The 27,500-nt window shown below is 35.3% G+C and overlaps 1 protein-coding gene across 18 annotated transcripts in view; it reads right to left on the reverse strand.

Moving 5' to 3' along the window:
- LOC143024084 (uncharacterized) overlaps nucleotides 1-27,500 on the reverse strand; it is a 444,302-nt gene that overhangs the window by 254,816 nt on the left and 161,986 nt on the right. For 7 of the 18 annotated variants that reach the window (XM_076182886.1, XM_076182890.1, XM_076182864.1 and 4 more), the window contains exon 6: nucleotides 20,694-21,118. The exons of 6 other annotated variants lie outside the window; for them this stretch is intronic. In XM_076182886.1, coding sequence (XP_076039001.1) covers nucleotides 20,694-21,118 — 425 coding nt within the window. Of the gene's footprint in view, nucleotides 1-6,918; nucleotides 6,961-20,693; nucleotides 21,119-23,355; nucleotides 23,420-27,500 lie in introns of those variants that run through there. 5 more of the 18 variants (XM_076182873.1, XM_076182868.1, XM_076182913.1 and 2 more) reach the window with 2 other exon arrangements.

Here is a 27,500-nt window from a genome sequence, read left to right on the forward strand (position 1 = left end):
CTCCTCCTTCTCCTCCACCATCTCATTTTATGTTGCTTGAATTTAATTTATTTGAAATTAATGTTATTGTTTTACAATGTTATGTTTATAATTAATTATTTATGGGTGTTTAATAAGATACTGTAATAGAATTTATGGATGTATAGTAAAGTATGAATGGTCATACATTACTGGAATGTACAGTAACAACTTTCGTTCATTTTCACGTTATGTTCGGCTGTTCGGAACGTAACTAAAACGTAAGTTGAGGAGTGTCTGTATATATATTGCTACAGGATGAAAGAATACCAGTATGAAGATGAAAAAAGATATCAAGAAGTACAGCTTTCCACATGGATGTATTAATTTGTGGAATAATAACTGGAAGCAATCCAGATGGACACCATAATGAATTTAAAGCAAAGCTGGACAAATGATGATAAAGAAACAAGACCCCATAAGCACAGTTCTAATCCTGTATATTAGAATTAGATATACATACACAAAAACTACACAAGTTCACACACATGCATAGAGCAGTGACCAAATTAGTTCTTAGCCTTGTTGATGAAACATACAAATTAAGACTAAAAGCACTGGAACTGCCATCATTGAAAGAACATAGAAATGACTTGACAGTGGTGTTCAGGTCATTAAATGGTGCAGATAAAACTGACAAAATCAGATCTCTTAGTTTGGGAAGGGAAAATGTCACGAGTTCATGGGGCCATACTGAAAAAAAGATGGGAGGGAAAAAATCCATATGAATGCATACTCCTTGAATAGTTTAAATGATATATCCCTCACTAAAATCATTAGTAAATTCAAAACCAGGCATACTGGAGAAAGAAAACCCTGCAACTGTAGTTTCTTTCCTATATAATAGAAATAAGTAAATATATACATTTACACACCAATACTCACAAACACATACACACATGCATTTCAGTAACAACTAGACTGAAGTGACATATCAGCATGACTGGATTTACTGATTCACTAAAGACTCAGATGTTTTATCTTTGAAGTACATGTCTCATGGGAAAGAACAGTGTACTTGAATCCCATATAGCTACCCTTATCAATTGGGTGCATATGCTAGGGGAGCACATCACTAGTACTGCATCACCATCAATCCCTATGGTTTCTCCAAGCAAGCTCCCATGCAACCATCTTTCTCATTCCAAACAACCCTTGGCAAGATGGGTGAACTTACCCCAGCCATGAGTTCTGTGGATTTCCCCTTCCTCTCCTCCACTGAAACTTGTCTCTAGATAACCCTGTGAGTGTGAATGGGATCACCATGGCAATAGGGAGTATAAAAATGAGAGATGAGCCCTATAAACAAGAAAGATTTAACTCTTGAAAGCCAAAATTTATAAAGCTGAAGAAATTCTTTAACAAAATAGATTGGAGGAAATTTTGAAAGAGATAAATACATACTGGACACAGGGTGAAAGAGCAGGCTGGAGTGAAAGATTTTGTGGAGGTGATAAAATAGAGGAAGTGGAATTGGGCAGGTAAATTAGCGGGAATGAATGATGGAGCAAGTGTGTTACTGAGTGGATGCCATGAGATGGAAAGCATGCAAGAGGGAGACCAGACAGCAGGTGTAGAGATGAGTCTGAGAAGTTTGCAGAAGTGACATGACAGAGGTTGATGCAGTCATGTGAGTTATGGAATGGTTTGAGAGAGACCTTTCTTCAGCAGTGGACTCAAAATGGCTAATTGATTATGATCATGATTACACACACACACTCCAAATTACTCAAGACAGTAAGAACAGAAGGAGATTGCAGATTGCTACAAGAAGACCTAGACAAAATATGGAAATGGAGTCAGAGATGTGAGATGAACTTCAACATTAAGAAATATAGCTTAATGGAATTTGGAAAAAGCAAAAATTGAGTATGGGGTCAATATAAAATTGGAAACAAGGAAGTAAAAAAAGTTGATTCAGACAGGGACCTGGGAGTGATCATCTCAAGTGACTTGACACCTGATAAACATGTCAATAAATTATTTGGAGAGACTTTTAACTTATTAAGATCAATGAAAGTGGCCTTCAACTACATGGATGAAGAAATGGTAAAGAAAATAGTGGTTACACTGATAAGACCTAGAGTATGCTGCAACACTATGGGCACCTAGCACAAAAAAGAACATAAGAAAATTAGAAAGAATCCAAAGAGCAGCAATAAAAATGGCACCTACACTATCAAGTTCGACATACGTACAAAGACTGGAGAAATTACATCTATCAACACTTCTAATCCTAACACAAGCTCTACTACTCTTGTAAAAACTCTTGACTGCTCTTCACAGCTTTCCTCCTATCCCATATATCTGCAATACCTCCCAAAGTGCCTTCCTGTCTACCCTGTCGTAAGCCTTTTCTAAATCCATAAAAGCCCAAAGAACATCTTTACCTTTTCCTATAGCTTTCGCACATATGTCTTACCACAAAAATCTGAGCTACGCAACCTCTACCTGTCCTAAAACCACATTGTTCCTCACTAATTACTCCCTGTTCCTCTCCTAATCCTCTCAATCAAGACTCTCCCATAAGCCTTCCCAACTACACTCAACAAGCTCCCTCTGAAACTACTACACTCAACACTTGTCCCCCTTTACTTTGTAAATTGGAATTATACAGGCACTCCAGTCCTACGGCACTCTACCCTCTCTTAAAAACATTAAATAACCTCACCAGCCAGTCCACCATAACTGTACCTCCTTTCTTCAGACATTCTGCATGGCATCCATCCAGACCAGGTGCCTTACCTGCTCTCATCATCTTAACAGCTGCTTTCACTTCATCTTTTCCTATTTCTCCTCCATTTTCCTCACTCATCACTGTCATTTTCTTAGCGCTTCCCATTGCAACTACCTTTCCTTCCCTATCCTCCTTCACATTTAGCAACTCCCTAAATTACTCTGCCCACCTTCCTCTCACTGCCTTCTCTTCCATCATCATCTCTCCATCTGCACCTTTCACCTTTTCTTCTCTACTTGATTCACCTCCTCTTTTAATTTCTTTCCAAAAGATCTTTTTATTTCTATCAAAATTTTCTGTCATACTCTTACCCCATATCACATCTGCTCTCCTTTATCTTATGCTTAACTTCCCTTCTCTTTACTTTGTACCTCTCATACGATTCCCTTGTCCTAATTTGTAGCCAATCTATGAAAGCCTGCTTCTTCTCTTCTACACCCTTTTTGCTTCCTCATCCCACCACTCACTACCCTTCCTTCTATTTCCTCCCACCCTCCTTGTTCCACACACCATCTTTGCACACCTTATGATTCCCTCCTTGAACCATCCCCATTCTTCCTCCACTCCTAGTTCTACTCTATCCTTTACTCCCTCCCACTCCTCTCTCAGCTTCTTGTATGCCTTCTCCTTTTCTTTCTCAGTTAAACAGTTCACTCTAAGTACCTCCCTACCTTCTGCCCTTTTCCTCTTTCTCCACTATCAATTTACCTTCCACCAGAAAATGATCCGATATTCCCCCACTCTCTCCCCTTAGAACATGTACATCATTAACTCTTCCTACCATACTCCTGGTCACCACTATATAGTCCATTAATGCTCTATCTACCACCGTTCCATCCACCACCCTCTCCCATGTGTGCTTATGCTTGATTTTCTCCCGAAATACTGTATTTGCTATCATCAACTCTCAAGACAAATCTCCACCATCAATTCTCCACTATGATTTTTAACTGGAACTCCATACTTCCCAATCACTCCATCTATTGGTTCGTTTCCTACCCTAGCATTAAGGTCTCCCAATACAACTACATTGACATTTTCCCCTAATCCCTCCATGCACTCATTTAAATCTACACAAAAACCTCCCTTTCCTCTGCTCTTCTCACTACCAGGCCCATACACACTTACAAAAACCCACATCGCCCTTCCCAGCTTCACCTTCATCCACATCAACCTTGAAGAAACCTTCCACTCCACTAACACGTTTTTAGAGAAAACTGAATGCAAGACTTGGGAGTTCTAATGAGTCCTGACCTTTAATCCAGGAAACAGTGCAACAGCGCCAGGAATAAAGCAAACAGAGCATTAGGTTCCATTACTAGGACAGTTACGAATAGAAGTACAGAGGTAATTATAAAACTCTAGCACTAGTTACACCCATCCTTGACTATGTGGTACAGTTTTGGTCTCCATCTTATAGAATGGACATAAATTCACCAGAATCAGTATAGAGGAGAATGGCCAAAATGATACATTGACTCATAAATTTACCTTACGAACAGTGGCTTAGGCATCTTCACTTACACTCTCTGGAAAGATGCAGTGTGTGGTGATCTAATAGAGGTATTTAAGTGGATCAAAGGCTTTAACAAGGGTGATGCAAAGAAGGTCACTATATTGCACGGGAGCTTGCTTGGAGAAATCATAGGGATTGATGGTGATGCAGTAATAAAGTGATGAGCTCCCCTACCATATGCTCCCAATTGATGATAATGGCTATATGGGATTCCAGAACATTGTTCTTTCCCATGAGACATGCATTTCAAAGATAAAACATCTGAGTCTTTAGTGAATCAGTAAATCCAGTCTTGTTATAACTGAAATGTTTGTGATTGTGGGTATTGGTGTGTAAATGTATATATTTACTTATTTTCTATTATATAGGAAAGAAACTACAGTTGCAGGGTTGTCTCTTTCTCCAGCAAGCCTGGTTATAAATTTACTGATGATTTTAGTGAGGGCTACATCATCTAAACTATTTAAGGAGTGCTCACTCCATAAGTTTTGTTTAGGCAATAAGTTAGGGGCTTTAATGACCTTACCTACAGACTAATCACTGAATCAATTCATGATTACTCATCTTCAATCTCAAATAGATAAATAATTAAAATGAAAAATAAATATATAAATAAATAAAATAAATACCGATCACTTTTAACTTCTATTATCCCTCCTTAAATCTCTCATTTTACCATCTGTAGACTATCTCTTCAATGCAATATTGTCCCTAAGGACAGAATCACTGGTTATCAGCAACAAAATACAATCAACCTTGCCACAACTTGCTGCAGTTGCCCTCTTCACTCATTACATTCACATTCAGCAATTTTTTTCAATTTTTTATGATAAAAGTCCAACCATATTCTCAATCTTCATTCCCTTCAGCATAGCCATGTACTGGCCTTCCCAAAATATGTACTGCCTCTCATCAAATGCTTCCCTTCACATACTTGTAGCAATCATTTATCACTCTCATCCACTTCTTCATCACTCAGAAATCTCTTCATCCCTCCCCATATACTGAATGTATACCCTATACAAAGGATTTATTTGAGGCTTTAAAGACATCCCTATATACTAAGTCACTCAGTATTATTCAAAAAGAAAAAAAAAGAAAAAAAAAAAGAAAAAAAAAAAATTATCCTGGAATATTCTGATGCTCCCATATCTCTACCACCTACTTCTCCCTCATATACATTGAATGACCAGCTTTCCCTTGCAGAAGGCAATCTCCACGATTCCTACGACTTATCAATCAATGTGCTGCCCCTGATCACTCTCAGGAGGCATGTAGCTCCCAGGTAACTTTCAACAGTCACTGGATTAGTTCACACATCACTCATAGCAGTGATATGTAAGGACAATAACCACATTACCTATGGGTTAAGGGTGGTCAGATTCATGATTCATGGGCATGTGCATACATACAGACACACTGACGAACCCCCGACAAACACCTGGTGTGGTATTTATATGGGAAGGGGAAGCTTAAGGAGTGCTCAAAATGAATCAATAGAGTGAATTTTGTGGAAGAGAAACAAAAATGGAAGATGGTGAAGGCAGATAAAATATGGTGAACCAACTAAAAGAAGAATTGTGTGAGCAGAGTTGAATTGCCGTTAGGTGTTATCCCCCCAAAAAAGCTGTAATATTAAGACACCACAACAAAACCAAAGGTATGAAGAAAATTTAGGATTTCCTGGCTTTGCAAGAGAAGGTATAAAACTAGGTAAAGGTATAGATTTAGAAAGGGAGATGAGATATAAAATATTTCATGGAATAAAGAGATTACAGAATTAAAGAAAGATACAGATCTAAGAGCAGAATGCAGGGCAATATATTGAGAAATGTGTGTGTTGAAAAGACAAAATGAAGAAACCAACAGAGAGCTGTGACCTAAAAATATAACTAAACATAGTAAAGAATGAAAATGTAAGGATGAAAAATGAAGATACTAACAAAAATGGGACTTTGAAAAGAGAAGTAAAAGAACAAATTAAAGTGGTGACCGAGAAAGCTGGAGACAGCATAAAGAAGACAGATCTTTAAGAAATCAAAAACCAATGGAAATTTGATCAGGAAAACCAAAAAATAATTTTTTAAAGAAATTGTACAAGTGAAAGAAAATGCAAAGGAAACAGTTATTAAAGTAATCAATGAGAAGGAAAATTGGGTCAGGGACACAGTAGATAAAAAAAAAAGTGCATGGTGGTATATGATATTAAAGAAAAACACAATGTAGCTAGATAATCAAGAGAAAAAGTGAAAGAAATAGCAAAAGAAATTCTGAAAAAGGTAAAAGAAGAGGGGCAAGTGATGGAAAAAGAAACATGAGTGCATAGAATGGGACAATACTCTAAAGAAAGGAATAGACCTCTAAATATTAAACTGAGGTCACAAATAATAGCAAAAGAAGTCTTAGCAAAAACATCCAAGTTGGTAAAAAGTGAAAGCAACAAAATATAGATAAAAAAATGGGGAAATGAGCAATGAGGGAAAAAGAGAGAGAAAAGACACTAAAAATGAAGATAATGAAAAAAAAAGAAAAAAGCAATCTTTTTTTTGGGGTGGGTGGGTGGGAGAAAATGGTATATCAAAATAAAGGAAACACAGGAAACAGAAAACAAGGAAAAGGAAAAAAATTAAAAGTAACATATACTCACATAGATGGTCTGATTTCAGGATTAGATGAATTAAATGATTATCTGGCAGAAGAAAAACCAGATATAATGGGAATTGTGGAGATGAAATTAAAAGGTCCACTACCACCAAATAGTGTTGGACAAGGTTTATATAATCACTGGATAAAAAATAGAAAAATCATGGTGGGGAGGGAGGTCATGTTTTGGACAGAAGGTCTTCAATGTGATGATCACTGAAGGAAATAATAATGTGGAACTGATCATGATAAAAGTTGAAAATAGTGACATGAAAAGTAGAAAATTTGTGGTGATATATGTGCCCCCAATATCACATTCTTGTAAAGAGTGACCATTCGAAAATGTTGGATGACACAAGGCATACATTAAATATGCTGAAAGAAGGAAATTTAGTAATTATGGGTGATTTTAACACCAAAGAAATATGTTGGGAGGAAATGACAGTGAAGGGTGGAGAGGACCTTTGGAAAAACATACTACTGGACATGACCATTGAATACACAATGACTCAATTGGTAAAAAAAAAAGAATACCTCACAATGAAACAATTGTGTGCAAACACCACACAAGAATTTAAGAACAAACTACATGTTGCAAGATACAAAGACAGGTCACCATGAGCATAGCTCCTTTCCCATCTAATACAACTAGGTAGGCAAATACAAAAACACTATGCCAACATCTTTGCATATGATGCAAAAATCATAAGAGTGAAAAATAAGGATGATGGAATATTGCAAAAAGATCTAGATACCATTTTTGTATGGAGCTAAGAATGGGAAATTAAGTTCAATACCAAAAAATGAAAAGTACTGGAAATGGGCAATAGCAGCAAAAGGCCATCCTTAAACTATTCCTTGGGAAGCGAACACTTTACAAAAGCAAACGAGGAGAAAGACTAGAGGAGTCTTGATAAAAGACAACCTGTCACCTGACAGACATATCAGCAATATTGTGGGAGACACATAGACTACTGCAGAAGATTAAAGTGGGGTTCCATTATATGGATGAAGAAATGATGAAAAAACTCATTGAAACCCTGATACATCCAAGAGACTGATATATACATCAGTGGTATAGGCCCCACACAGAGTGAAGGATATAAGCATGATTGACAGAATACAAAGGGGAGCAACCAAACTGGTCCCCAACTCGGCTGATAAATCATACGAGGAAAGACTAAAAGTACTGGGTCTGGCAAATTTGAATGATCAAAAAGAAAGAGGTGACATGATTATAGTGTTCAGGTCACTAAAGGTCATGGAAAGAAATTAAGAAAGATCACATGTCAAAAGGATGTGAAGAAATACATTTTCCATGCAGATGTATAAATATGTGGAATGGCTTAGAAGCTTATAGCCCAAGCTCAAACAATCCATGAGTTCAAATCTAAATATGATAATTGGAAATCAAAGGTATTAAGTTGGAACTATACATGAATTTGAGTCTAGGTATGTTAGAAAATTAGAGAATAGGAGACAGGACCCAATGAGCACTGCTCCTTTCCTGTATACTACAATTAGGTAAATACACACACACACACACACAAAGTACAGTATATATCAAAAGCCAGAGACCAATGTTAAGTCCCTGTCTGCGGTAAGTCGGGTATGTAGATGGCAGATTCATCTCCTTACAATCTATTTTCAAAACTAACCAACCTCCTCATCTCCATGTGGAGCTGCAACCTAGAGAGTCTGATACTTGCTATTCAGATACACATATATCTTCTTTCCTTACTGGCATGCTTCCCAATTGCAAAGATACCCTAAGAAAATGGGCAATTTTCCACACAACACAGGCAAAAGCTACTCTTTCCTCCAATCTCTCATTCCATAGCCCATCTTGCCTCTCTTCTATTCTTCTTTCTCATTCAATCATCAATGAAACTTACATTCCTTTACTTATATTCTCATATGACAGATACCTTCCTGTTTCCCAAATGTTCATTTGCTTTCAGCTCTGTGTCTTCAATACCTATACTTCATCTCTTTGAGCAGGTCTGCATCCACTTCATTAAGATGAAATTACTGCTTATTCTCCACATCTACCCCATTCACACTCACAATTAATATTCTCTTGTTTAAACCATCTCAAATCTAATAATTTTCTTTTTATTCAACATCCTCTCTCTTCCCATACTGCCTCTTAATTGCCTTTTATTATATAAATTCTCCATCCATATATAATTTTTAGCCAATCCATTTCCAATATAACTACTTCACATAACTACTAAATTGAGCTGGCAACAATAACTGACAAACACACCCACACATAAACTTAAATATATCACAAATTTTCTAACATATAACTATCTCACATAAAAGACACATGTGCATTTAAAAGGTAACACACACATACATGAAAGATATATGGATGTAATTTTGCCTTGCTAAATAAGAAATACCAATATTCAAAAGATTAAGTAAAAGTAAACATCTGGACATCATGACAATGGACTCCATCATGTACATCACAACCAAGTCAAGACCAAGGACAGGTACCCGCATGCAGTGGTCCTGCAAGATGGCCAATGAATTTGCCCTTTTTCAAAACCCATCAACCCCAAGATCTCTCTCTACTGACTTCAACAATAATTATTACATTTTTATACAAATGGGGAGCTGACACCCAGTAACTGCTCTTCTCTTCCTACCACTTCAGCTGGTGACAGTCCCACAATGATACAACACAGACAGCAGTTCAAAGTTTCTTCCCCAAGAGGCCTGTGGGCAGTTCTGAGGACCATTGCTAGCTACTGTAAGGCTGCATGTTTTCCACTTATTGAAACTTGAGGCAACAACTGACTGACTGGGAACTAGGTAAATATTATAACAATTTCCTAATACTCAACTACCATCTTCATATAATTCCAGAGTTAACACAAAAATTTCACATCCATCTCCCATCCAGACTCAACTGTCATCTCACATCCTTCATCTTCCTCCTCCATCTAGAATACAGATGACTATATTCCTGTTGTTAGCATAGTTTTCTGCTAACCCATGGGAGAGGTAGAAAAAAGGCAATTTTTTCACCACAGTCAAATAAATTGAAAAATATTAAAAATGTCATGTCTCAACAAAATGTATTCACACAGAAGAAGCATAACTTTAAGAGGAAAATTAATATACACTTAACCCTTGATTCAACGGACAAATGCATGCAGACCCTTGTCCGTTATTTGCAAAAGTCTATTATTTGAAAACTGGGTCTGTCCGTTACCAATACTGGATACCGGACATAAGTCCGTTACGTAGAAAATTGTCCGTTAGGTTTTGGCGTGCACATATGTATTAGATATGTAATAAAAAGCTACAGTACATATGTATAATGATGTACATTACATATAAAGAAGAAATTGAACCATTTCTTACCTTAAATCTAGTTGGTGCTATTTACATATGTACAGTACAGGATCTCCATTGGATTAGTGGTGCCAGTCCAGTACTATTTGACCATTACTACTGGACACCTATCAGACAAATTTTCATTTTACGGACTTTCCCCAGTATTTGACTGTTACTACTGGACACCTATCGGACAAATTTTTATTTTATGGACTTCGTCCGGAATTTCACTGTTACTACCGGACACACTTTTTTTTTGTCTGCTAAATCAAAAGTCCGCAAATTCATGGGTTGAGTGTAATTCATGTTTAAATATTATGTACATGTGAAATACGTGTGAATAGACTAATGGTGGGTACCTGTATGTGATGGTCCTATGAGATGGATGTCATTGAGAATTATCTCCCTAATGCTAGTCTTCAAACTCATCAACATTCTTACCTCCATCTGGAGATGCAACCCGTGATATGCATTTACCTAGTTATATTTTATGGGAGAAGAGCTATGCTCATAGTGACCCACAGTTGTATCATTCCACATCCAGTTCTTTCTTAAAATCATATATAGTTTTAGCACTCACTGTTTTCTCTGTCAATTTGTTCCATGTATCTATTACTCTGTGTGGAAAGCTGTTCTTTTTCAGATCTCTACTGTAACTGTCTTTCTTAAGTTTCTTCTCATGTCCTCTTGTATTCCTTCTGTCCCATTTAAGTAGATCATCCCTATCAGGGATTTTCATTCCTTTCATAATTCTGTAGATGGTTATCAAATTACCTCTTTTTCTTCTTTGTTCCAGAATTGGTAAGTTTAGTTTGTCCAATCTTTGTTCGTATGTCAACTTGCTGAGTGTTGGTGCCATCTTTGTCATTGCTCTTTGAATTCTTTCTAGTATTTGTGTGTATTTACCTAGTTGTATTATATGGGAAGGGAGCTATGCTCGTGGTGACTGGTCTTTGTATCTTTCAGCATCAAGTTTTTTTTCTTTATATCTTGAATAGTGTTTGCACACATTGTTTATCTAAATAATTCCAGATATCCAGCACCCTGTGTGGGATTTTTTTTTTTTTTTCAGATCTCTTCTATAGTTATCCTTTATGAGTTTCTTTTCATGTCCTCTTGTTTTTCCATTGTGTGTGTGTGTATCTACCTAGTTGTATTTTACGGGACAAGAGCTATGCTTGTAGTGACCCATTTCCAGTTTATTCTTAAAATCTTTTATAGTTTTGGCACTGACTGTTTCTCCATTTAGTTTCTTCCAGATATCAATCACTCTATGTGGGAAGCTATTCTTTTTCAAATCTCTTCTGTAACTGTCCTTCTTTAGTTTCTCTTCTGTCCCATTTTAATAAGTTGTCTCTATCGAGAATTTCCATCCCTTTCATAATTCTGTAAATGGTCAACAAATCACCTCTTTCTCTTCTCTGTTCCAGTGTTGATAGATGTAATTTATCCAATCTTTGTTTATATGTCAAATTTGATAGTGTAGGTGCCATTTTTGTCGCTGCTCTTTGGATTCTTTCTATTTTTTTGTGCTAGGTGCCCAGTGCTACAGCAAACTCTAATTTAGGTCTTATTAGTGCAACCACTATTTTCTTGACCATTTCTTCATCCATGCAGTCAAAGGCCATTTTCAATGATCTTATTAAGTTAAGAGTCTCTCCAACTAATTTATTGAAATGTTTATCAGGTGTCAAGTCACTTTAGTTAATCACTCCCAGATCCCTTTTTGGGTCGACTTTTTTGACTTCCTTGTCACCAGTTTTATGTTGACTTGATATCCTATTTTTGCTTTTTCCAAATTCCATTATAATACATTTCTTAATGTTAACCTCTTCAGTACGGGCCAAAATCTCGCGGGCAGCATTAGCTGCCAGACGTACGATGTGTCATAATAATACTCGCATCATAAAATATAGTCACCGCTTATATCGATCGTTCTCTCTTTCACCCGTGAATTTTGATAACCATAGAAAATGTGATGAAGACAGTTTAGAGAGTATGTCATTACGCAGGGGCAACTACAATAAATATAATCAAGACGCCGATATGGCAGCCTCGCGTATCCACTTGCTCCTCATGCCGCCTATGTATGCAGCACCATATGGAAGGGGTTAAAGTTCATTTCACACCTCTGACTCCATTCCCATATTTTGTCCAGGTCTTCTTGTAGCGATCTGCAATCTTTTGTACTTACTCTCTTGAGTAATTTGGCGTTGTCAGTAAAGAAGCTCATGTAACACTTCACTTCCTCATCCATATCATTTATATGTATGAAAAACTTTAAAGGAGCCAATACAGAGCCTTGCGGGACACCACTTATCACATCTTCCCAATTCAAATTTTTGTCTCTTAGTACCACTCTCATTTTTCTCCCACTTAAGAAATCCTTCATCCATTCCAGTAGCTTACCTTGTATTCCTCCTATTATTTCAATTTTTCTTATTAACTCTTTATGTGGTACTTTGTGTGTGTGTGTGTGTATTTAGTGTATTTACCTAGTTGTATTTTACGGGAAGGGGAGCTATGCTCGTGGTGTCCCGTCTTCATATCTTTTATCTAAACTGTGTGTGTGTGTGTGTATGTGTGTGTATTTACCTAGTTGTTCCTAGTTGTATTTTACGGGAAGGGGAGCTATGCTCATGGTGTCCCGTCTTTATATCTCATTTTATCTAAACTATTTTTAAATTCATGTATTGTTTTTGCACACACCACTTTCTCATCTAACTTGTTCCAACTGTCTATTACTCTGTGAGGAAAGCTGTTCTTTTTCAGATCTCTTCTATAGCTGTCTTTCTTGTGTGTATTTACCTAGTTGTATTTTACGGGAAGGAAAGCTATGCTCGTGGTGTCCCGTCTTCATATCTCATTTTATCTAAACTATTTTTAAATTCATGTATTGTTTTTGCACACACCACTTTCTCATCTAACTTTTTCCAACTGTCTATTACTCTGTGAGGAAAGCTGTTCTTTTTCAGATCTGTGTGTGTGTGTGTGTGTGTATATATATATATATATATATATATATATATATATATATATATACACACACACACACATACATATATATATTGTTAGTAGTAGTCCTCACCTTGTCACTTCCATCCTCACCTCTTCTCTGCCCACAACATTTAACCTCTGAGGCCCCACTAGGGAATTGCTTGTGGGGTCGGCAGATGACTAACCAGTGATAGGGTCTGCCACGTGACCACCACAAACCCTCTGTGAAGAAAAATGTGTGATGTGCCAGCATCGGTCAGCCATAACTAAACCTGCACCAGGCCAGCCACTTGATATGAATAACTGGACCCACTGAGGAATAGAGTGAATAAATACATACCAAGACAGAAACAAGAGTTCATTAAATGCTGGTTCAACAGAAGATGCAGTGACGTGATAGATGAGATAAAGCTTGGAAAAGATGGAGAAAAGATAAAAAATGTGGAAAATGGCAAATATATATCAACTATAGAAATGAATATGTAAAAGTGTGCAGAGGAAAAAAGAAACTACAAAAATGACATCACAGAAAAATATAAAGATCAAACCAAACTATTCTGCAGATATGGTAATCTTAAAAATAAATAGGAAATGGTGGAACTATGCCACAGAAATACAGAATACACAGAAGATCTAGAAATGGCCAAAGTCATGAACAATTACTTCAAGTCAGTTTTCACTTGAGAAAAAGTACGGCATTGGGATGAAGGAAGTGAAGTGCAATCTAACTCCCCCATGAGGGAAATAATAATAACACAAAAAGAAATAATGGATCAATTAATGAACCTTGACATTAGGAAATTGCATGGCCCAGACAGAATTACAAACTGGATACTAAAATAATGCAAAGAACTAATGGACAAAATATACATCACAACAAGTTGCTCACTCACAGAAGGAAAAATACCAAAAGACTGGGAAAATGCTGACATTGTACCAATATATAAGGGAGGAAACAAGGGAGAACCAACTAATTACAGACCAGTCTCCGTAGAACAGTGGTAACGTACAGAACGTACAAGCACTGTAGCCAAATGTAACACAAAAAGATATAAGGGACCAAATAATAAACCCTAATGTCAGAAAATCACATGGTCCGAATAGAATTACAAATTGGATATTAAAAGAATGTATTGATGAGCTGGAGGACAAGATATATAAAATAATAGACTGCTCATTTAAGGATTGAAAGGTACCACAAGATTGGAAAAATGCAAATAATGTACCAATATATAAAGGGGGAGATAGGGAAGACCCAACTATAAACCAGTCGCCTTACAAGCATAATAGCTAAAATATGTGAAAAGTTATCAAAAGTAGATGGATTAAATATCTGGAAGAAAATAAGATACTGAATCCAAAACAGTTTGGCTTTAGATAAGGAAGATCTTGTGCCACGCCACCAACTTGATTTGTTTTTATACAAGGTTAATAGACATAATACAAGATAGGGACAGATGGGTGGATTGTGCTTTTGTAGATTTACAAAAGGCATTGCATAAGATACCACACAAAAAACTAACAAGAAAACATGAAACAAGAGGATATGTACAAGTAAAGTTAATGAAATGGATGGAAGACATCTTGAATGGGAGAAAAATGAGGGTGGTAGTTAGACAAAAACTCGACCTGGGAAGAAATGATAAGTGGAGTCCCAGAAGAATTTAAGAACAAACTAGATGCTGAGAGATACAAAGATGGGTCACTACAAGCATAGCTCCCTTCCTGTATAATACATCTATGTAAATGCACACACACACACACCACACACAGTGGTGGATGCATGGAACATACTAGACAAAAAAATGTGTGTAAAAACAATAACAAAAATTCAAGAGCAAAATACATATGGCAAGATAGATGGGACACCACGAGTATAGCTCCCCTTCCTGTACTATACAACTGGGTACAACTACTGTATATACTTGTGTAGGTTGCACTTTTAACTAAATATTTTGCCAAAATCAGGGTTGTGACCTATCCACTCAACATTATGAGGGACAGCACTACTGTTATTGAAGCCTCAACAACTGGCGATTTCAATGTGACAATGACACGGAATTTCAATGGTGTTCGCACAATATGCATCGGAAAGCTTTTCAAGCCTTTAGTATGCATAAAATATATATATCAAAGGTTCCTACTAACTCGCTGCTTTAAACTGAACTAATGGTTCTAGAAAATCATATATCAGTTACAATAAAATTGTAAAATATTCTCTTTTCCAACACTTTTGTATGTTTTATAGGGTTTATAAGCAGTGTGACCTTGACCCTTTGTTTACTGTATGTTACAGTACATCACCTGTTTCACTCGTGGCTGCGTTTCTATGTATGCAAATTATATTTTTGTAGCATTATGTAACATCCTGTAACGTAACTTAAATAAACTTATGATTTTTGTAAAAAAAAAAATAATAATAATAATAATAATCATTTTCATAAACTTCCATTAGGACTACTGTACTGTTTGATCTATGATAGATTGCATGGAGTTTTAGAACTAAAAACTGCAAACCCTAATCATGAGCACCAGTAAGAGAAAGAGCTATGAAGTAGGTTTTAAGCTGAAAATGGTGGATTATGCAGAACATGGAAACAGATATGCAGAAAGGTAGTTTGGGGTTTCAGAAAAGGTAGTGAGGGGATGGAGAAAGCAGAAAGATCAGCTTAAAGAAATACCGAAATCCAAGAGAGCAGCAAGGAATCAGTATCTCCATACCAGTCTTGAAAAAGAATTGTTTGATTGGGTTGTAGACCTTAGAAATAATGGCCTTATTGTGAATAGACTTTCAATAAGAACCAAAGCACTTCAGCTAGCACCAAAATATCATTTTACACAATTTAAATCAGCAGGGTGGTGTATAAGGTTCATGAATAGATTTGGATTGACACTATGGCAAAAAGCTCATATTGCTCAAAAACTGCCAAAAGGCATTGTGCATAAAGTTCATAATTTTGCAAAAAAAATTCTGAAGGAGCATAAAATGTTTGATTTTTCCCTAGGGAAATACTGGAATCATGGATGAAACTCCCATGTATTTTGATATGCCGGGAAACACTACTATAGACAGTCTGTCAAAGTTAAGCTGAAGGAATACTGCACAAGGCAAGCAGTCATTCTGGGTGGTTGCACTTCTGTTCTGCAACCACTTGACGTTTCAGTAAATAAACCTTTCAAGACTTATATTCGAAAATTGTGGACATCTTGGATGATATCTGGTGAAAAGGGATTTACTAAAGGTGGTGCAGTGAAAAGACCTGAATTGAGTTTAATTGTAGAATGGGTGAAAGAAGCCTGGGGCAATATTCCTGAAGAACTAATTATCAAGTCCTTCAAAAAATGTTGCATCTCAAATGTCATGGATGGAAGTGAAGATGACATGTTATATGAGGGTTTGGTTGCTTCAACTTTCAAGCACAGATGAGATATTAAGTGAGGATTTGGTAGCTTCAACTACAAGCACAAATGAGGATGAAGATGAACCTAAGTGCTGATGAGCTGAATGACTACTATGAAATGACCAATGATGATGTTTTAATTGATGAACAAATGATAAGATTATTTGAAAGTGATGACGACAGTGAAAAAGAATTTTCTGGATTTGACAGTGATGGTGACTGAAAAATAACTTGAAAGATACAGTCCTGATGAAGTACCAGGGTATAGGCTACATGAGTAAACACTTTTACTAAAGTACAGTAACATTTTCTTCTATACTGTTGTATAGTGTTCAGTTGACAGTTAAATTCTACTGATTTTTTTTTTTTTTTTTTTTTTGTCAAGTTGACTATAATTTTTTTTATACAAGTGCATTTATTTAAGATTATAGTTTTAGAAATGCAACCATTGTTTATGTAAGTTTGCATTATGTGCATGTGTGACAGTCAGACAATCTACATGTGTTCCGATATTAAAAATTTGTGAGTAAAGTTTTGAAATAATGGTAAATATCTGATCATTTTTATGTTTGAATGGGTCTTGTAAATTGCCAGATTATAGTGCAATCTATCCTTGGGTCAACCGCAAATAACCACTTTGACAACCACAAACTAGTGGTGCAACCTATTCACTGGTGTGACCTATGCATAAGTATATACGGTACGTAAATACACACACACACACACAAAAAGGAACTGGATGTCAAGGTGGGGAAAAGTATCTAATGAAGTCCCACAAGGGTTAGTACTGGCACCTATAATGTTCTTGACTAATGTAAACATGATTGGAAAGAACAAGTTACACTAACTTTTTTGTTGATGATGTGAATATCATGCTGACAATAGTAGATGAAAAGAATTGCAAACTGTTACAAAATTAAGTTGACAAAATTTAGAACTGGAACATGGAAAATCAATTTCAATGCTAAGATGTGCAAAGTATTGGAAATGGCAGTGGTCATCAATGATTTACTTGATGGGAAATGAAATCATTCTAATAATAAAAGGTGATGGAAGTGTTATTAATAATTTAGCACTAAATTAACAAGAAATAGAAAACTGAGAGATAGAGACAGAGACAGAGATAGATAGAGAGAGAGAGAGTGCCTTTGCCCTAATTGGAATATAGTGCTGTGGTGAGGTTCCCACAAAAAAAAAAAAAAAAAAAAAAAAAAAAAAAAAAATATATAAATTGAGTAAATACAAAGAAAAACAACCACAATTGTCCTCAGCCTACAAATGGCACGCAGTGCATGCCAAATCAAATATTGCAGCTGGCTTAGTTTTCTGAAGGGCTGCCATATGTCCCACTATGCCTTAGGGCATCCACAATTTTATTCATTCTTGCTACCATACTTGGTGATATCTTTGCCTCATGCACTCCTCACCTTGGTTTTTGATTCACTTTACCATGGCTTCTGAGCAAGCCTTCAATTTCTGCAGCTAACAGATAACAACATATGATAATGTTGGTTTTCTCATAGTAGATTACATGTTTGAGATAGTACTGTAGACATGCAGTGTTTGTCCTAGGCATTTCATGTGTAAAATTATAGCATATAGTGTTTGTCCTAGGCATTTCATGTGTAAAATTATAGCATATATTTTCTTATAATAAATGTACCTTTGTGAGAAGAGAGAGGTAGTTGAATGGGTTTTATTTGTGTTCTATGTGTGTGTACTTTGAATGTATTTTAAGTATACAGGTAGCTATTCCCAAATTCAGTCAATTCAAGCCAACCACAGCATGTTAAATTGCCTAAGTATGAACTACTTCTGGAATGTGAGGGGAGTATGGTTAGTTGGGTTGTACAACCTTATGTACAAACTTAGGAGCTAAGATGTCAGGGAAGAAAGAGTGGTGGATGGGAGTGAAATGGGTGGGAGTGGGTATTTGCCTTTTGAATTGACTACCTTCCTTGTAAGGGGGAGCCCTTAAAATATATAGACAAACTTATGTGATTTCATGTCTGCCTTGATTGGCTTAAAACTACTGTGTTTAAGAAGAATTACCTGGAAATTTTCATGACCTAGAAACTTAAACCCCCAAAACTTGCAGTCTCGGTAACACATCCCCTTACTGTACATGTATTTTTATTGGAAAATTAATTTCACATTGCATAAACATTGCATTATGTGACCTCTACTCAGTATCTATTGCATAAAGTTACCTGTATATATAAAAACATGATTGATATCACAGTTTGCCTTTTCAAGTACTATACAGCCACCCCACACACACATACACAAAAATGTCCAATGATAAGACATCAAATGGGAAATTAATTAATAGCAACAACATGGAAGAAAAGAATTTAGGGATGATCAGCTACCAGAAAGTCATGTCAAGAGAAAAACAGGGGACTTATCTATTGCTGAAGCATATGAGTGGCATTTCATGACATGGATAACAAAAAAAAAAAAAAAAAAAAAAAAAAAAAAAAAAGTTAAATAAATAATAATGGAATGTCTGATTCATCCCAGACTAGAATATAAAGCAGTATTGTGGTCACCATACTTAAAGAAAGATATATTGACAATAGCGACAATACAAGGGGCAGCAACCCAAACAATCCCAAGCCTAAATGACATATGAAAGAAGACATAGAAAACTGGACTTCCCACTTTAAAAGAGTGAAGACAAAGAGACAACATGATAAAGATCTCAGATCATATCTGAAAAAGGTATAGAAAAAATGTATAGGGGGTCTGTTGGTATGGGATGAAACATCAACAAGAGGTAAAAAATAATAATATTAAATAAATAAAACAAAATAAAAGGGGGATGAAAACATATTTCAAGCCAACAACATAGTGAATATAACAAACTTTGATAAATGGAAACATAGATGGAGCCCTATGACTGCAGCTCCAATTCCATATTTTATAACTAGATAAACTAGGGAAATAAATAAATAAATACACACACACATTAATGACTGCCATACAGGAATTATATAAATTTGAAAAAATAATTCTTGTGTGATATTCACAAATGAAGTGCTCAAATTCTGGATAGATAAATACATACATATACATATACATATATATATATATATATACTTTTTTTTGCAGATGCTAACTGTACTGGGTTCTGCTTCACCATTTCAAAGGGCCCATGAAAAAAATTGAAGAAAATTAACTCCTTCAATAATGTGGCACACTATAAAATTTAGAAACAAATTTTAGGTGATTCTATTGTGCAGATCAGGTTTAGATTTTCCCTGAACTAGGCAATCCCATCAAAGTCAATATCTACCCACTCCTAAACTGCTAAATAAAATTGTCAACCATTTGCCACAATAAAACCTTATAGTGCACCATGATACTAATGGGTTTCAAGATTAATGGCCCCTCCCTTATATCCACCAACGCCTAGTGCACATGAAAAATTATAGTCTATACATGACAGCTTTTGTTGTGGTGTGCACTCCAGATTGTTTGGGATAACCCTTATGTTTTAAATTCCTTGGTATAGTTATTTCTTTTAGTCTTAGAACCCAAACTGATACTAATTGGAATGAAATATTGTTACCAGAAAATACTGGGTTTGTTAGTTTTTATGTCTCTGTGATGAGGCAGTCTTGCATATCTTTTGTATTTCCATAGTACACAGAGCAAACATATAGTTTTGAACTGTTTACCTTGCAAAACAGTCCAATAATAGACTAAAGAACTCAGCTATATCAGCTTGATAACAAATATATACATAAAAAAACTCATAAAATTTTGAAGGATACTTGTTCAATAACTTAAAAGCAATGGTATAATCACCAGACTTATTTGCATTCATTCCTGTTCCTTCCTAGAAGATTTCATAGTGTGTCACAACTAAATACTAAAATGCCAATCCAAGCAGCTGGATTAGAAGCACTAAATGATCTTTTCTAAACTATGCATATCAAGGGAACAATAACATTGTATAATTAGTACAACAACTGCCAGAGCAAGTCAGTGTCTACCATAGCCAAGAGAAATGATGGGAGCTGACCTAACAAGTTCTACTGAAGCGTTTCTTAACAATGGTTTCCTGGGGTCTTGAACTTTCTGAGCAGCTCTGGTCTCCTCGTTGCTTGTTAGAAGAGGCCAGAGTACGGCTGTGGTTGGTTGAGAGGTCCTTGTTTTGGTCAGCACTTGCTGTTGGGTGTGGAAGTAGTGGCTTGGTGATGCGGTTGGCAGTGGAAGTTGTAGTCATCTTCGTACGCCTTAGTGGAGCACCATGAGCAGTAACATGATGTTTGCGCAAGTACCATTTGTTCTTCACCACTTTATGACATAACTCACACTCAATACCCTCCCCTACAGTGTGCACATTGACTATGTGTTGTTTCAGGTTAAACGAATTACTGAATGTTTTCCAGCAAAACGGACAGAGGCGAGGTTGCATGCAGCGCCACCTTTGGCGAGCGGGGGCATCTGGAACAGAGCAAAATAAGGCATTAACCTCTTAGATGCGTGAAACTGCGCATCATAGTCTAGTAAGGCCCAATTTTTGCAGTGCAACTTAATTCAACGAGCAAAGTTGCCAGTAAATGATTCCTGATTTCTGATGCTCCTGTTGTCTTGTGCCCCCACTCAACCAAACACATTAGGATATGATAGTATGCTGTTGTCTTATGCACACTTTTGTTATGAAATGCATTGCTAGGTCTACAATACGACACCAACAGCTCTCAGACACTCTACATTATCAAACATTTACAATTTTCTTTAAGTGATCGTAAATATACCTACCTCTCAATTATAAGCCTTTTTCAACATGTATCTGGTTAATAACCTGTCTGGTGTCATAACAAAACAGGCTTAACAACGAAGAACTTTAATATGTAAACTGCTCTAAAAATATTCATTAAAATATATCACAAAATATAAGGACTATGTTATGAACTTTGAACAATAATCCAGACATAACAAAGGATTTACAAAGGCAAAGCATGCCGACAGGAGACCTTTTGATCCATATCTAGGTCGGATGCAAAAAAAAAAAAAAAAAAAAAAAAAAAAAAAAAAAAAAAAAAAAAAAAAAAAAAAAAAAAAAAAAAAAAAAAAAAAAAAAAAAAAAAAAATCATATTAATAATAAATTAAAACTATAACAATGTAAATAACAATTAAAATACATAAATAAATGCATTGGTATAGTTGAATAACAAACAAACAGGTAAATAGTAAATGATAATAAATTGACATATAACTAACAATAAATGAAAATCAGACAGACAAATTATAACAAAACAAAAACAAATAATATAACATAAATTATAATAATTACAGCATCTTACTTAGGTATTTATCTAAATGATTCTTAAAGCTTCGAACTGAACTACATTGCACTACCTGTGCAGGAAGTTTATTCCATTCATTAACTACACGGTTGGCAAAGTTGTTTCTACCTACTTCCAAATTGAATCTATTTCCGGACAGTTTGAGACCATTGTTTCTTGTCTGATTCTCATTCAATGTGAAAATTTTGTCACTTTTGATGTTGTCAATTCCCTTTAAAATCTTAAAGACCTGTATCAAGTCACCTCTGAGTCTACGCTTTTTTAGGGAAAACAGATTCATGTGCTTAAGTCGATTTTCGTATGATTTATTTTTGATATTTGGAATCAGTTTTGTGGCTCGCCGTTGTACTTTTTCCAGTCTGTCAATGTCTTTAATGAGATTCGGTGACCATACGGAAACAGCATATTCCAAATGTGGACGAACTAACGATTTATATAGCTTGTTAATGAGTGATGGACTTTTGAAATCAAAAGATCGCGCAATCAATCCCAGAATCTTATTTGCTTTCTCAGAGGCTGAAATACACTGCTTGGATGATTTGAGGTCGTTACTGATAATTACGCCGAGATCTTTTTCACTATCCACTTTTGTTAACGAATTTCCAAATAACTTGTAATCGTACTTGCTGTTATTTTTACCTATGTGCATTACCTTGCATTTACTTGTGTTAAATTTCATTAGCCACTTTTCAGACCATTGCTGTAATTGATCTAAATCTTCTTGAATATCTAATTGGTTTGAGTGATCATTTGCCACTCCGCACAGTTTTGTATCATCAGCAAATTTGGAAACAGTAGATTTTAGTCCATGGTCTATATCATTTATATATACTATGAATAGAAGTGGCCCAAGAACGGAACCCTGAGGAACTCCACTTGCAACACTTTTCCATCCAGAAGTTTTTCCATTTAAAACAACTCTCTGTTTTCGACCTTTCAACCAATTACTAGTCCAACCTAATAGGCTACCACTTATTCCATGCAAAGCTAATTTAGTAAGTAGTCTTTCGTGTGGGACGGTATCAAAAGCTTTTGCAAAGTCTAGATATATTAAATCTATATTTGACATGTATGTCAAAACTACAAAGTGACTTCTGCAAAATCTTCCATTTCAAAATAAAAAGTTACAAGACATACAAAATGAAGGAATAATTGAGTTAATGAATAAAAATGATAATAATAAATGATAATAATAATGATACAAGAAATATATAAAAAAAATATATATATAAAAAGTAACCCCTTAATTACCAATGTAAATATATATATATATATATATATATATATATATATATATATATATACACAAAGACATTGTTTGATAGATACTTCAAGGAAAAACCAAAGGGAGCGCATATCTAGCAGTTTTGTTGCCGAACACGAAGGAAACTAGTTGTTATTGTACGGGATGGGTAATCTGTTGTTCTTGAGTGACTGAAAAAATAAATCCAGTTCTTGAAAAAAGTATAGTTTTGGCAAAATGGAGAAAGAAAAAGAAGAAAAAATAATAAACGAACCAATGAAGAGAGGACTGGATATGAGCACAGTGGAAAGTCTAAGAGGTGTCATCCCCAAAAGACATTACTTGATAGATACTCCAAGGAAAACCAAAGGTGGGAAAATAACAGTTTTTCAGGGTTTCAAAGAAACCCAGGTGAAATAGTAAAAGCTTAGATATAGAGAAATTAGATATAGTAATGCATTAAGAAATCGCAAAGTAAATGACTTAATGGAAGAAACCATAGATTAAAAATTGAATTACCGAGCTGTACTTGGTGAATTGATTACTTTGCATAAGAGTAATGAGCAAACGATTAAAGAATCAAGTGACCTAAAGAGCAAAATTGAAATCCTCAAAGAGAAAACAAAATAATGAAGAATGAGGACAAAAATAAAAATGATGAACTGAAAAAGGGGGTCAAAGAGCAATTACAAGTAGTGACTGGAAAGGTGTAAGAGTCAAAGAAACAGACCTCATTGAAATAAAAAATCAATGGAAACAAGAACAGGAAAATAAAAAATATCTTTTAGAGAAATGTTACAAAAGCAGATGGAGGAAAATACAAAAGAAACAGTTATGAAAGTAATTAGAGAAAAGGAAAACTGGGTGAGAGATACAGTTGACAAAGGTAAGTGCATTGTGGTCCATGGTATCCAGGAAAAACATGATATTTATAGATACCAGAGAGAAAAGGAGGAAAAGGAAATAGCTAAGAAAATTCTGAAAGAAACACAGGATGAAGGGCAAAATTTTTATAAAGAAATTTACGAAATCCACAGGATAGGAAAAAAAAAAAAAAAAAAAAAAATAGACCGCTGAAAATAAAACTAAGAACTCAAATGATAGCTGAGGAGGTATTATCAAAGTGGTTAAATGGGCAAACAGCAAGAAATTCAAACATATGTGGTTAAAAAAGGAAATAAGTGATGACGAAAAAGAGAAAAGACAAAGCTCTCAGAACTGAAGCCAATAATAGAAATGAAAAAAGAACAGAGACGGAAAAAATGGTACATCAAACAATGGAAACTTCAACCAAAAAAGAAACAAATATGAAACTAAAAGTGGCATACACAAATAATGATGGCATGATCTCTGGAATCAACGAACTAAATGACTATCTAGAAATAGAGAAACCTGACATTATGGGAATTGTAGAAACAAAACTGTTACACAGACAAGCAGGGAGGTGTCATGATATTGACCAAAAAGGGTCTAAATGTGACAAAGATTAATGAAGGCCAAGGCAATGTAGAACTAATGATAAAAATTGTAAACAAATAGATGAAAAGCAGAAAATCTGTAGCAATATATGTACCACCAAAAACACAGGCTTGATCGGATAGCAAACATTCTAAATTACTGGAAGACACAATGAATGTGCTAAATGGGTTACTGAAAGAGAGAGGAAACATAGTAATCTTGGGCGATTTTAATGCAAAGGATATAATCTGGGAAGAAATGATAGTAAAAGAGGGAGAAGAACTTTGGAGCAACATTCTACTGGATATGACCATTGAATACACCCTAACACAATGGGTTAAGGAGATATAGAAACAATGAGGAACCGTCAAAACTAGACTATATTAATTTCTGAACCAGATACTGTGAACAAAATGGAGTATAAAACACCAATTGGAAATAGTGACCATATACTAATAGAGTTTGAATTAAAAGAACAGAACAATGTAGGTAGGAATGATAAACATAGAAATGGAAGATTAATGTACAACAAAACGGATTTTGTAAAACTAAGAAAAAAATTCCAAAACACAAACTGGGATAAATTATCTAATGAGGAAACAAGGATGGAAGACAAATGGAACATATTCAAGGAAAATTACAAGGAAGGAATTGACAAATATGTACCATAAAAGAAACAAAAAGAGATTTATATAGTGTTGGTATAACAAAAGGTGTAGTGAGGCGAGAGACAGAGACAAAGCCTGGGAAAAATGGAAAAAAGAAAAAGAAGGAAAAAAAAAAATCCAAATGGCAAACATACATAAAACTTAGAATGAATATGTGAATATACACAGGAAAGAAAAAAGAAATTATGAAAAAGATATTATAGACAAATGTAAGGATCAACCTAAACACTTTTACAGATACATAAATGAAAAACTAAAGGATAAACATGAAATAGTGAAACTGCATGGAGATAAAGAATATATAGATGACACAGAAATGGCTGAAGTTATGATCAGACATTTCAGGTATGTTTTAACAATTGAGAGCTCACAATTTTGGAACGATGGACAAGAAAGATCACCCAAAATGAAAGAAATAAAGTTAACACAAAAAGAAATAAGGGACCAAATAAAAAACCTAGATGTCAGGAAATTGCATGGACCAGATGGAATTGCAAATTGGATACTGAAAGAGTGTATAGACAAACTGACAGACAAATTATACAAGATAATAGACTTCTCACTCAGTGAAGGAAAGGTACCGCAAGATTGGAAAGATGCAAACAAAGAACCAATATATAAAGGAGAAAATATGGAAGATCCTACAAACTTCAGACCATCCCTTACAGGCACAGTAGCAAAAATATGCAAAATAGTCATCAGAAACAAATGGACCAAACACTTGGAAGAAAACGAAATAGTAATTCCTAAACAATTTGGAAGTGGAAGATCGTGTACCACAAACATAACTTGCTTTTACTCGAGATTAATTGAGATGATACAAAAAAGAGATGGCTAGGCAGATTACACATTCTTGGACTTGCAGAAGGCATTTGACAAAGTACCACATAAAAAATTAATAAGAAAAATTGAAATAATAGGAGGAATACAAGGTAAGCTGCTGGAATGGATGAAGGATTTCTTAATTGGGAGAAAAATGAGAGTGGTACTTAAGAGACAAAAATTCGAACTGGGAAGATGTGAAGAGTGGCATCCCGCAAGGCTCTGTATTGGCTCCTTTAATGTTTGCCATATATATAAATGATATGGATGAGGGAGTTAATTGTTACACGAACTTCTTTGCTGACAATGCCAAATTACTCAAGAGAGTAAGAATAGAAGAAGATTGCAGACTGCTACAAGAAGACTTAGACAAAATATGGGAATAGAGTCAGAGATCTGAGATGAACTTCAACATTAAGAAATGTAGCATAATGGAATTTGGAAAACGCAAAAATAGAGTATCACGTCAATATAAGATTGGAAACAAGGAAGCCAAAAAGTCAATTCAGAAAGGGAACTAGGAGTAATCATCTCAAGTGACTTGACACCTGATAAACATGTAAATAAATTATTTGGTGAGACTTATTAAGATCAATGAAAGTGGCCTTCGACTACATGGATGAGGAAATGGTTATAAAAATTGTGGTTACACTGATAAGACCTAAACTAGAATATGCTGCAACACTGTGGGCACCTAGCACAAAAAAGAACATAAGAAAATTAGAGAGAATCCAAAGAGCAGCGACAAAAATGGCACCTGCACTGTCAAATCTGACATACAAAGATTGGAGAAATTACATCTATCAACACTGGAACAGAGAAGAGAAATAGGTGATTTGTTGACCATTTACAGAATTATGAAGGGGATGGGAATTCTCAATAGAGACAACTTATTAAATTGGGACAGAAGAGAAACATGAGGACATGAAAAGAAGCTAAAGGATAGTTACAGAAGAGACCTGAAAAAGAATAGCTTCCCACATAGAGTGATTGTCTGGAACAAACTAAATGGAGAAACAGTGAGTGCCAAAACTATACACGGTTTTAAGAATAAACTGGATGTGGAGAGATACGAAAACAGGTCACTATGGGCATAGCTCTTGTCCCGTAAAATACAACTAGGTAAATATATACACACTCACAGAGTGGTGGATGTATGGAGCACAATGGATGAAAAAACAGTGTGTGCAAAAGCAATACAAGAATTTAGGAGTAAACTGGATACGGAAAAATACAAAGACAGGACACTGCGAGCTTAGCTCCCCTTCCCATAAGATACAAATAGATGTATATATATATATATATATATATATATACTATATAT

The sequence above is a fragment of the Oratosquilla oratoria genome, chromosome 3 (assembly GCF_046742065.1).
Source record: "Oratosquilla oratoria isolate Oo_2021 chromosome 3, ASM4674206v1, whole genome shotgun sequence".
Classification (NCBI taxonomy): domain Eukaryota; kingdom Metazoa; phylum Arthropoda; class Malacostraca; order Stomatopoda; family Squillidae; genus Oratosquilla; species Oratosquilla oratoria.